The 12,842-nt window shown below is 45.3% G+C and overlaps 1 protein-coding gene across 8 annotated transcripts in view; it reads right to left on the bottom strand.

Annotated features, from left to right (window-relative positions):
* The window catches only part of cadps2 (Ca++-dependent secretion activator 2), a 388,988-nt gene that overhangs the window by 309,700 nt on the left and 66,446 nt on the right, over positions 1–12,842 (bottom strand). For all 8 annotated transcript variants that reach the window (XM_055006857.1, XM_055006836.1, XM_055006847.1 and 5 more), the window contains exon 2: positions 9,024–9,137. In XM_055006857.1, coding sequence (XP_054862832.1) covers positions 9,024–9,137 — 114 coding nt within the window. The remainder of the gene's footprint in view (positions 1–9,023; positions 9,138–12,842) is intronic.

A 12,842-nucleotide genomic window follows, 5' to 3' on the forward strand; every position in this document is an offset into this window, starting at 1 on the left:
CCGAGAAGCTCCGGCTGCAGCACACGGTGGAGGTGGAGAGGGCGCACTGGGCAGGGAAACCTGATGGCGGGGGCGAGCGACCAACACCCATCATCGTCAAACTACTACGCTGGAAAGACAGAGGAGCTATATTGCAGAGTGCAAAGCTTGTCAAAGGCTCTAAAATCTTTATAAACGAGGACTTCACAGACGCTGTCAAAAAAAAGCAAAGAGAACTAATGCCGGGATTGAGAGCTGCAAGGGAAAGAGGTGATATTGCTTATCTATGCCACGACAAGCTGATTGTCCGTCCGCGCAGAAGTACGCCGCATCCTCGCAATTAGACCGAGTCATCTCAGCCTCAGGACAACAATGCAATATTGGTATGTTGATGCACATTTCACATGGCATCCAGGACTGAATCAGAACTCCCACTAAGGGAAATTTTGGAAACCAATCACCTGGATTTTAAATTTTCTCAATATAATTCTCAGACCATTGGTGATTACATTGATGGAGAAAATAGCTTTTTTCCGACATCTATTAATGATTACCAATACTACTCAGAGGATCGTTATAACAATAAATTCAATCTGATAACACATTTTCAGTTATACATTTCAATAGCCACGTGATGTCGGCTGACGGAAGGACGTGTTTTGTCGGGCTCCCGCTCCCACATTACTATTAGTCGCAGCGAGACAAACTCCTTGTCCTGCCGTGACAGACTTTTGACAGATTTTTATTTTTGTACAAAGCTACACCTTCTGATGAAAAGACTTTGAGCGTAAACCACCTTGTAAAGAACATTCAGACTTGGACGGAGCCGCCGGTCAGAGGCTAACCGCAGCTAACTGCTAACGGACAGTGGCTATCAGCAGCGGCTAGCTAGCTGCGGTGGCTCAATCACGTCGGTGTGTTACAGTGTTTGGATGCTAACAGCAGCAGATTAGGGCTCTATAGCACCACAGAAACAAACCTAGTTCACTGTTTAGTTCTTTCGGAAGACAGGGACATGGCGGACACAGCCAGGGACTCTCCACCGGACACCACTTCCTTGTCCGCCCCCCACACCTCTGATCTAGATGCAGCCAACACAACCATCATCCGCCTGAAGGCAGACATCCGTCGTCTAACCGAGGAGCTAAAAATCAAATCAGATATACTCACCTCCTACATGAACGTCGCCTGCAAGCAGTCCCGCTACCTCGCTTCAGTCCAGTCCTCCCTCCACGACACCCTCCCGTGGGTCCCCGTCAGCCCTCGGCCCTCGTCCTGCTCAACTCCAAACCGACATCCATCCTGGTCCGAGGTTGTCATTCGTGGCAGAAGCAGCTGCAACGACCACACCGTCTCCCCGGCCCGACCAAATCTCATCAGCTTTGCGGCTCTGTCCCTACCGGCCAAGCCCCGGCCCGCCAACCCGGCGGCGACGCTGATCGGCGGCGACGCCTCCTCTTCCTCCAACCTGCCAGCTGCCGGAGCCTCTACGGCTCCCATCCGAACAGCCGACGGACCGCCAAAGGCTCTGGACCCCCCGACGTCCAACGCTGCGGATCAGCCGGCCTCCTCATCGGGGGCGGCTACCTCCCGGTCGCCGCTGGACGCCGGCGCAAAGACCACCTCCGCGCAAACGTGCGGTGGCCCCCGGGCTCAGCCTGGCTCCACCTGCAGGGTCTCCCCTCCGCGGGCGACCGGCAGCACTCGGTCCTCCTCCGGAGAGCAACAAACCCAGCGGTCCCAAACCCGGATATCCTCCGCAACCTCCCGACGACGTCTGCTGCGGGACGCGGTTCGCCGCCACTCCGCCGGGTCCGTCGGCAAAGATTTGGACCATCATAGCAGCTGTCTACAACGCGAGTTTGTAGACTCCTCATCGCTGCGTTTCCATCGCTCCACCATCACCTCCCCCCTTACCGACACCGAGCCACAGGGACAGCTGGCACCCGCGGCGGCTCCTCTGCACACCAGCCCCGACGCAACCTCAGCTGGAAGCCCTCCACTCCACCTCTCCCGTAAGTTCACAACCTCCCGTCCACCACTTGCCCCACTCTTCGCCCCCACTACGCTCATCATTGGCGACAGTATCATGAGAGGCATCAGGTTCTTTAACGCTATCACACTGTCATTCCCCGGTGCTACAGCTGCAGATATCGCTGTTAAAATTCCTTCCGTTCTCCGCTCACTCCCCTCCTCTGTACACCGCATTATCCTTCACGTCGGCTGCAACGACACAGCGCGCCCCCAGTCTGAGCAGACAAAACGTGATTTTCAATATCTGACGGACTTACTGAAAGACTGCGGAAAGTCTATTTTTATTAGCGGGCCCCTACCAATGGTGAACAACAATTCTGAGCGCTTCAGCAGACTGCTCAGCCTGAACACCTGGATTAGCTCGTTCTGCTGTGCCAGCAGAATTAACTTTATTGACAATTTTAACTGTTTCTGGAACAGGCCAGAATATTTTAACAGTGATGGCATTCATCCAAACAGGTCCGGCAGATCACTTTTAGTCTCAAATATCCAATACACCGTCCACACTTCAGACTGACTAGTGCTAGTGTTTACATCCATCTCTTCTTCACGCTCCACTGAACCGCCTCCCAGCTACAGCGCCCCCCTCTGTCCCCACCTGGAACTCCCCCCATCTTCCCCTCCAGCACACCCACTGCCTCCCCCCTCTGGCTCCCCCTGCCCGTCACCCCGGCTCTACCAGAATTCAACTAGCTGCCAAATCCCCACCATCATCAGCTTCAGACAACCTCGGCAGCCCTCCCTCAGAAACTGCCATTTTGCTAACCTTCGCCCACTTCCACGGACCTCACAGCCTTGTCCCCAGAAGCCCTCCCCTAATCACACATCCACACTTCACCTGAACTTTGCCCTCTTCAACACCCGCTCCGTCACCAGCAAAGGCCCCATTCTACAATTATTCATCCTGGACAATAAACTGGACTTCCTCTGTCTAACCGAAACATGGCACAAACCACTGGACTTCTACCCACTCAACCAAGCCACTCCCTCCGGATACACGTACCTCAACTCACCCCGCCCAGAAGGTCGAGGAGGCGGCATCGCAGTCATCCACAAACAGGTCTTCACAACCATCCCACTTTCCATCCCTGCCTCCCCCTCCTTTGAACACCTTGTTTTTAAATTACCCGGTCCCACCCCAATGGTCACTGCTATCATTTACCGCCCACCTAAACCAAACCCCTCATTTCTCCCTGACTTTTCCCACTTTGCCACCCAGCTATTAGCTACATCTCCATCAGTCCTCATCCTTGGTGACTTCAACTTTCACATGGACAACCTTCACAGTAAATCTGCCTCTGACTTCCTAGACCTCCTACAATCACTCAACCTCACCCAGCATGTCAATTTCCCCACCCACAACCATGGACACATCCTCGATCTGGTTTGCTCCTCTGGTCTTACAGTCCTAAATATCTCCAGCTGTCATCTCTCCATCTCTGACCACCTAGCAATAACTATGGACATCAGCCTCCCCACCCCCCTGCCCAAGGAAAAACGGACAATCTTTTTTAGAAACACTAGATCACTCTCCCCCTCTGTATTCTCCGCCTCACTGACCACTGCATTGTCCATCTCCCCTCCCCCATCAATCAATAACCCCACTGACCTCATCAACCACTATAATCATACTCTCTCTTCCTGTCTTGATCAGCTTGCTCCCCTCAAATCCAAATTAGTCACTTTCTCCCACTCTGCTCCATGGTACACCCCCAAACTCCACCGCATGAAAGCCCATAAACGACAGCTGGAACGTCTTGTCAAGAAAACAAACCTGACAGTTCACCGTCAAGCCTACTCCGACTTCCTCCAACAATACAAAGACGCCCTGAAATCTGCACGGTCCACTTTCTACTCTGACCTGATCAATACCAGCTCCAACAACCCCAAGTCCCTCTTCTCAACTGTCAATAAACTCCTTGCCCCCCCGGACACCATCTCAAACTCGTTCACCACTGACAAGTGCAACCTATTCCTCTCTTTTTTCCATAACAAAATCATCTCCATCCACAGCAGCCTTGTCACCTCTCCCACCTCACTTGATCCCCCCTCTCCTCCACCAAACCCTCTGAACTTTCCCCCCCTGGCCCACTTCTCGCCCGTTTCCCCCCTGGACCTGCCCAAATTCATCACTGGAACTAAAAACTCCACATCCTGCCTGGACCCCATCCCCACTGACCTCCTCAAAAACTGCCTCCCTGTTATCTCCCCCCTCATCTCTAACATCATCAACACTTCCCTCAGTACTGGCTGTGTCCCCTCACCCCTCAAGCTCGCCTCTGTCTCCCCCATCCTCAAAAAACCTGGTTTGGATCCAACCTCCCCTCACAACTTCCGGCCCATCTCCAACCTCCCCTTCTTATCCAAAACATTAGAACGTGTCGTCGCTGCCCAGTTGAAAACTCATCTCACCTCCAACAACCTGTATGAAACCTTTCAATCCGGATTCCGCTCTCATCACAGCACTGAAACTGCTCTCCTCAAGGTCACCAACGATCTCCTCCTCTCCTCAGACTCTGGACAAGTCACCATCCTCATTCTTCTCGACCTCTCTGCAGCATTTGACACAATCAATCACTCCATCCTCCTGTCCCGCCTTCAATCCTCCATTAACATCACCGGCACCGCCCTCACCTGGTTCACATCATATCTCACAAATCGACAACAATTCATCAAGGTCAACAACTGCACATCCGCCACCGCCCCCCTGTCCCATGGTGTCCCTCAAGGATCAGTCCTTGGCCCCCTCCTCTTTATCCTGTACCTCCTCCCCCTCGGCAACATCATCCGCCGCCACAACCTACACTTCCATTGCTACGCCGACGATATCCAACTCTACATCTCCACCAACACCACCGCCACCACCACCCTCCCCTCTCTCTCCAGCTGCTTGGCCGACATTAAATCCTGGATGAGGAAAAATTTTCTCCTGCTAAACTGCGACAAGACTGATCTCATCTTTATTGGACCTAAATCACTCACACCATTTCCCCACCCCCCCATTACCATTGATAACACCACCCTATCTCCTTCTGCTCACATCCGCAACCTCGGTGTGATATTTGACAGCAACCTCACTTTTGAACCCCACATTAATCAGATCACCAAAACTGCCTATTTCCATCTCCGCAACATCGCCCGTCTCCGCCCCTTCCTCTCCTTCTCAGCCGCTGAAACCCTCATTCATGCCTTCGTCACTTCCCGCCTTGACTACTGCAATAGCATTCTCTTCGGCTCCACCTCCAAAGTTCTCAATAAACTTCAACTCATTCAAAACTCTGCTGCCCGACTCCTCACCCGAACCTGTTCTCACGACCATATCACCCCCGTCCTGCAGAACCTCCATTGGCTCCCCATTTCACACCGCATCCAGTACAAACTGCTTCTCCTCACCTTCAAGTCCATCCATAATCTTGCCCCCTCTTACCTTACCGATTTGCTCCTCCCCTACACCCCCCCCAGGAATCTCCGCTCCTCCCACACAAACCTCCTTTCCATCCCACACAGGACCAGCCGGCGACATTGGGGGGACAGAGCCTTCGCCATTGCCGCCCCCACACTCTGGAACTCACTCCCCCATGCCCTCCGTGACTGCACCAACCTCACCACATTTAAATCCCTTTTAAAGACTCACCTTTTTAGATCTGCTTTCCTTAAGTGATTCTGTATTTTATCTTGAACTTGTTTTACTATCTATTGATTTTAATTAACAGTTTTGTTTTATCTTATTGTATTTTATGTACAGCGTCTTTGAGTTTTTGGAAAAGCGCTTTATAAATCAAATTTATTATTATTATTATTAATAGCCAAAGCCTTTATGCAAACTTTGACCACATTAAGAGTGATTTAAAAGTTTATACAACCGTTTACTGTAATTTTAATATCCAAAACTTGGATTAACAGTGAAAGAGAAATACAGTTAGGTATTGAAGGTTATGAGTTTATATGTATGAATCAAACAAACAAGCATGGTGGTGGTGTAGCCATGTATGTGGACTCAAACTATAGTTATAAAGTGCTTGAAAGTAAGTCTATGGTGGTAGATGACTTACTTGAATGTCTTACTATAGAAATCACGAGGATTAAAAGGAAAAATATTATTGTAAGTTGTATATACAGAACACCTGGCTGAATATTTAAAAGAATATATGATAAAAATTGCCCAATAAAAAACATATGATAAAAAAGGGAATTGCAAGTGTAACTAGTGGATGACTAAAGGATTGCAATATGCATGTACGAAGAAAAATTCTCTTTACAGGCGATTTATAAAGAGTAGAACAAATGAAGCTGAAAATAAATAGAAGTATAAAAATAAACTGACAGGTATCATTAGGAAATGTAAATAGTATTATTATAATAAGATATTAGCAAACAATAGGAATAATATCTAGGGCTTATGGAACATATTAAATAATATAATTAGAAATAAGTCAAGAATGATTAATTATCCACAACATTTTAAAGTAGGAAATAAAACTATAGATAATATGGAAGAGGTAGTTAATACATTTAATAAATTCTTTGTGGATGTTGGACCTAACCTTGCTGCGAAATTTACCAACGTAGAGACCTATAATTGTAATTTAATAGAAATAAATCCTATGACCATGTTTCTTACACCTGTTGATGAAAAGGAAATATTAAACATTGTTAGGGAGTGTAAAAATAAAACATCTACAGACTATGATGACATAGATATGAAGACTGTAAAAAGTGTAATTGAAGGTATTTCTAAACCTGGCTTACTTCAGCCAGTCCATGAGCAACAGGAAACAGAGTTTGCCTTGTACCCATTGCCAGGGGTTCGAGTCTTCCCACTCACGTCAGTACATTTGCAGACGTTTTTGCTTCTTTAGACGTGGTGGAGTTCCGGGTGTAGACAATTTTAACCGCACGGGCGCAGCAGCGTCTGTAACCAGGCAACCCGCGACAGGACCGGGCAGGACCGGGCAGGACTGGACACACAGAGAAGTCTGAGGTCTATCCGCTGGACCTCGCATCGGGTCCTCGCTACACAGGTCCTACGAAGATGACACTGGCTGCCCTAAAGATTTCCTGTGTTTTATTTTGTTCCTTATACAGTTTTGATAAGTGTGTGAGAGATGTGTATGAGACGTTTATGAAAACACGCAACAACAACAATCGATTGTCAAATAAAGGACGATTCCATATTTTAAGGGACGGGTGGCAACCCTAGACCGAACCAAATGTTCAGTTTGTTCCTCCGTCCATCCCTCTCCCCCCCACCCGGACGTTACGAAGCGAACCCAAATATTTGGATAGTCATTAATCGGGCCGAAAATTCGGAGCCCAGAAACTGCTATTCAGGCCAGCCCTAATTATAAGGCAGGGTGTGTGTTTATTTTTTTGTTCTGCTTTGTTTTGGGGGGTAATTGACTGACTGTCTACCTTATGATTGAGGTCACCACCACATGGGCCTATGGAGTGTCCCAGAGTTCTCAGAATAACACCTCCCATTACCATCCCCTTTAAAGTAGCCTGTGAGACAACACTTCTGCACTGCTTGAAACGCTCCTAGAAGTCTCATTCGGTAAATGTGCCAAGTACCATCTGTGATGAGCACCAAATCTCCTCTTTTGTGTCAGAACAGTCCCTTCAAGTTGAATTTGATTTTAGAGTAGAGGAAAAAGTCACAGGCCAAATCTGATGAAACGGGTGGTCGGAGAGCGGATTCTGTTGTTGTGGCCAAAAAAACTGCTTAACCCCTACTCTATGACTGAGCACATAGTGTGTTGGACTACCCATATGCCACCCCCAAAAGTTCATGTCATTTACAGCAAATGTTCTCCACCAGACTCTTCAGAATGTTTCAGTTTCAGTTTCATGTTTCTACCTTGACAGTCAAACCCTGCAGGATGAAATCCCAGGGGAACAACCACATCAATGTTGAAGTGTACAACAAGCATCCTCCTGATGCACCTTTACCTGTCCTGAAGACTGAGTTATATTCCTCTGTGAAAACTGCTGTTTGTTCTGTAAGTGGTAGCTGCAGACCTTGTCACAACTGATGGTTGTCCATATAAAGGCTGTATCATCCAGGCTGTTGAGTAACACAGAACGTGATGTTTTCCACTCCGTTCCACTTTGTGGTCCATGGAGAACTCATAAATGTGTTCTTGCTCACACATGCATACAAGTGGCTGTGATGTGCTCCACACACATGCGGTGTCTCGGAACTTTTTGATCACCCAACAACAACGATACAGTGTACAATTTGCAGGTGAGCCAGTGTGTTCAATCTGCAGTGGGTGGTGGAGGGGTGAGTGGAGAGACTTCAGGACTTTATAGATCCGTACTATCAATTGATAGGAAGCAATGGTTACATTTAAGCTATCTTAGGGGCAGAAAGGGATTATTTTCATGTGAAGAACTTTTAAGTATGTAACTTTGATACATAGAGATGGATCTTTAGGGGTTTAATCAATAACAAGTGAGAGGCTGAGGATTTGACATACTTAAAATGCTCAATTAGTGCTTGTTCAGGTTTGAGTATTTTGTTTCCCCCTTTGCCAAATTAACTTGCTAAGTAAAAGACCTTCCATCAGGAAAGGTAGGTAGACAGAACTTGTCATCATATGTTGTTTCTTTCAAATGAATTAGTCAGCTGCTGCACACACTCAACAATGGCCTATGTGTTTAATGTGAGTCCTACCATCAGACACTTCAGTCAGCTGTGCAATGTAGAAAAGACAAATCCATGGCTACATGTCATCATTAATATCAATGAAATACATGAAGTTTCTCCACTGTTGCTGAATACACAGTGAAACAGTGAAATGAACTGTCTGTTATTCTCAGAATAAATAATTCTTCAAATCTGTTCCACCTGTTTGACAGTTTGCTTGCGGCTCACAAACAGACAGAAATCAAGACAATGCTAGAGGAGAGCCCCACTCCCCCTCAGACTTGCAAAGCCAAAAATGCAGACATTTTTCTTTTCTTTTTCTTTTTTTTTTACAAGACACAAGATTCATCAGTCAATTTACCTCATAGTAGCTCCTCACAGCATTACAGAAAGCTTCATCTGCCACAATCTGCGTTTCCCCATTGAGGAAGGCCAGAAAACGATCCTTCACCGCCTGCAGCTGCTGCTTGTTCACCTGAGAGAGAGAAGAGATGACGGACGAGAGAAATGAAGAAAAGTACAGAGAGAAAAATGAGAGGAGAGATGGAGAATTATCAAATAGAAAGGAAGAGCATAATATGAGAGGAAGGGAGGACAGATGGGAAACAGAACAAAAGTAGAAGATTAGAGTCATTGTTAAAGTGTAAGAGAGTTTGACATCATTATTACAGAGAATAGTGGAGTCTCATTATCAAACACATGTCTTTCATTAGGAAGCAAAGTTCCGAACAACAGAGGAAGATCAATCTGTCTTGTCGAAGATGGAAAGGACAGCTTAAACCTAAATTTCAAATGAATGTCCCTGGTTTCATTTCAGAACTGTAAAATTCATACGTGTCATTTTTGTTGCATGGTAGGATGTAAGAACTGTTTGAATGCTAATATACACTGATCAGGCATAACATTATGACCACTTGCAGAATTTGTTTGTTGGTCTCCTTTATGCTGCTGAAACTCCGTCAAAGTGGGGCATGGACACAGGACCAGTGGGGAGGTCTTGTGGCACCGGAATGATGGCAGTGAATTCTGTGGGTCCTGTGGGTTGCAGGGTGGGACCTACCTAGATCAGGCTTAACCTGGCACATCCCACAGATCAAAAAGATTTGAATCTGGGGAGTGTGGAACCTAGGTTCCTGCGTACCTTAGCTCTGTTGTGTTCCCCGGGCCACTCCTGAGCAGTTTTTGTGGTGTTTTTGGGGTGCATTGTCCTGCTGAGGGCAGCAAGTGGCATCAAGGACTGCTGTTGATATTGAGGGGCGGGGGGATGGGAGGTTGCTTGACCTACAGTGTTTAGGTGGGTGGTACATGTCAAACATCCACATGAATTTCAGGACTCAAGGTTTCCCAGCAGAACGCTGCATTATAACAAGATGATCTATGTTATTCACTTCACCTGTCAGTGGCCGTAATGTTGTGGCTGATTGGTGTATATTTTGTGAATGCAAGATAGTTACACAAGATAACCTGGAGTCTTTACGAACACTGAGGGTGTGTCCCCACCGAAATTAGCACAACGTGGATAAGTTTCAGACTCTTAACAAGTTACAATATAAATGGATAAAACCTTGGATGACAAACTAATGAGTTGCTATTACAGACTTTTCTGCTGTGATTTCGATATTAAATGAACAATTCAGGTTCTTTTAAACTTGTTCGTAGTTTAATGAGCTCTTCTGATTACCAGCGCCTGCTTTGCTGCAGTGATACAAGAAATGAGAGTCCAATGGAGCTATGTGGTGTATATCAGGATATCAGGTCAAGCAGCAGGATTCTCCAAAACTGACAAAGCAATTTCATTTTTACCCTAGAAAATCTTGTTGAGTCCAAACAAAAGTAAAAACAAAGACTAGCAATTAGTATGTAAATCCAAATATTGTAGGTGGTAACTTTAAAAGTAACAGCAAATATTAGAAGACGGCTTGTGTCTGCAAGTTGGAAGAACAAAAACAAAAAGAACTAGAAAAGCACTCAGACAGCACAGTACTCCACCAAGGCTGTTCATTCCCCCATAAGACATTGTCAGATTTGCAGCATTTTTTTTCCGAAATGCAGCATTCGTTTATTAGTTACTGATGATCAGAAATCATGGCAACATAGAATGTGGCCCTTTATTATAGATGTACCTATTAACAAAATGACCTTGTGCTGAGCACAGGCATCTGTTTTGTATGTGGAAGTTATGTACAGATACTGAATCACGTGACCTAAATATGTGGCAGGCAGCAGGAATGATGGGACTCTGAAACATCCCCACAATTTAATCAATTGTTCTTTGTATCATTTCCGATGGATAAATCCAGATAAGTCTGCAGGGGTGGATATGTACTTGGATCACAATAATATGATCGACAGCAGGTAGTTGACGTAGTGTTCACTTGTTGTCATAGTTACAGAGATGCCTTGCCGCTATCTCGCAATGATACAGAAATCTCTAACAAATCCTGAGGGTCATTTTTGACCTTGCCTAAAAATTTCATCCAAATCCGTTAATCTGAGTGATGTTGCTAACAGACAGGCAAACCAACACCGATTGCCAGAAAACCTCCACTGCGTTCCTTGGCGGACTAATTAAAACAAGATACTACACAACAGACTAATTAAAACAAGACACTGCAACAAGACATTTGTGCTGATCTGGTTATATTCGCTATATTTGCCAGTTGTTTTTTTTTTGGGGGGGGGGATATGAACATATCATTTAGTCATTTTACTCTCACTCACATAACTGCATATACAATCTTGCTAGTTAGCAGTCTTCTGGCTTTTCCGTTGTGAGAGTGTGTTCCTTTTTTAATTTTATGTAACTGTAAACTAAATAGCATTGGGGTTTACACTGTTGGTTGAACAAAACAAGAGATAATAAGATGTCACTTTGGGCTGTAGAAATTTTCTGTATTTTTTGACACCTCATAATAAAAGTACAATGACACAAAAAAATTTGTGAAATAATTGCTCGTGGTAGCATTACCAGCCATCTAACTGCTCCTCTACATATTCACTTCTTCAGCTAGCCTTTGCTGTAAACTGCTTAAGGAAATATAGTGCTGTCCAAATGTATTGGACATTAAAAGTAAAATGAGGGTGCTTGAAAAAAAAAAACTTCTAAGCATGATGTTGGAGGACTCCTTGTTCTTTTTGTGGCTAAATATAGCTTTTATGACAGCTGTATGTTTGGGTTGCTTGCCATGCTGACAGAATAAATTTGTGATCCACCAGACACCTCCTTGACAGTACTGCTGATGAAAAAGAATCTAAAGATGCAGCGTGCCTAAAGCCTTTGCACAATAACGCAGTCTGGTGGAACAGATATTTTCCACAACATTTTCCTGTAGAAAAACAATTTGAGTAGAATACAGCAGTCAAGCCAGAAAAAATGAAAATCATTCCCGTAAATGTTATTGGTCATTTCTGTCCAGTGAACCACAGCTGACATATTGTGTTGTATGAGAATTTTAAGTTTTCATGAGCAACAGAATCACGAGAAGGTGCAGCTCACAAGCTACATATGGACGGGATTGTTGGGAAAAAAAATTAAACCATTATTCTTCCGCTTGTTACAACACTGCCAGCAACAAATACATTCTGAAAGTCAAAGTGGCAATTTCCAGCAACACAAAGTGAGCAGCGACTTATCTCTTCCTGACAGCTTTTTGTGTGGGCTTCTTTGCCAATTCTGTGTCTAAATGGAGCTGCTATGGTGCGCCTTTAACCAATAGAGAGGAGGAGGAGAGTGAATTTATGAAAAGCAGCAGGTTGGGGCTGCTCACGTAAAAAAATGACTCAAACTCTATCCATAACAGGTTAAAAATGTGAAATACAGCTCATTACAGATAAGGAAGGTGCTACTGAAGGCCAGCATTGCACTGAAATGTGGTAGCACAATACGAACAGCCCAAGGACATATTAATGCTAAGAACACACACTTGTCCGCTTGTCCTAGGGAGCACATCATATGAGGTACAGTTATGTGAGTTTGTTGATGAAGCTGTACACATGCTGGTTCTTTACAAAGCTCTGAGCCAAGAGAAGAAAGTGTGATTAGAGCACAACCAAACAGTATAACAATGGAATTTGATTCATTTATAGTAAAGAAAAAACAAGATTACATTTTTTTTTTAAATGCAGATGTTTTGAGCTACACACAATTGATTTAATGCGCTGTTTCTTTCTGGAGAGGGTC

Source organism: Amphiprion ocellaris, chromosome 3, assembly GCF_022539595.1.
Source record: "Amphiprion ocellaris isolate individual 3 ecotype Okinawa chromosome 3, ASM2253959v1, whole genome shotgun sequence".
Taxonomy (NCBI): domain Eukaryota; kingdom Metazoa; phylum Chordata; class Actinopteri; family Pomacentridae; genus Amphiprion; species Amphiprion ocellaris.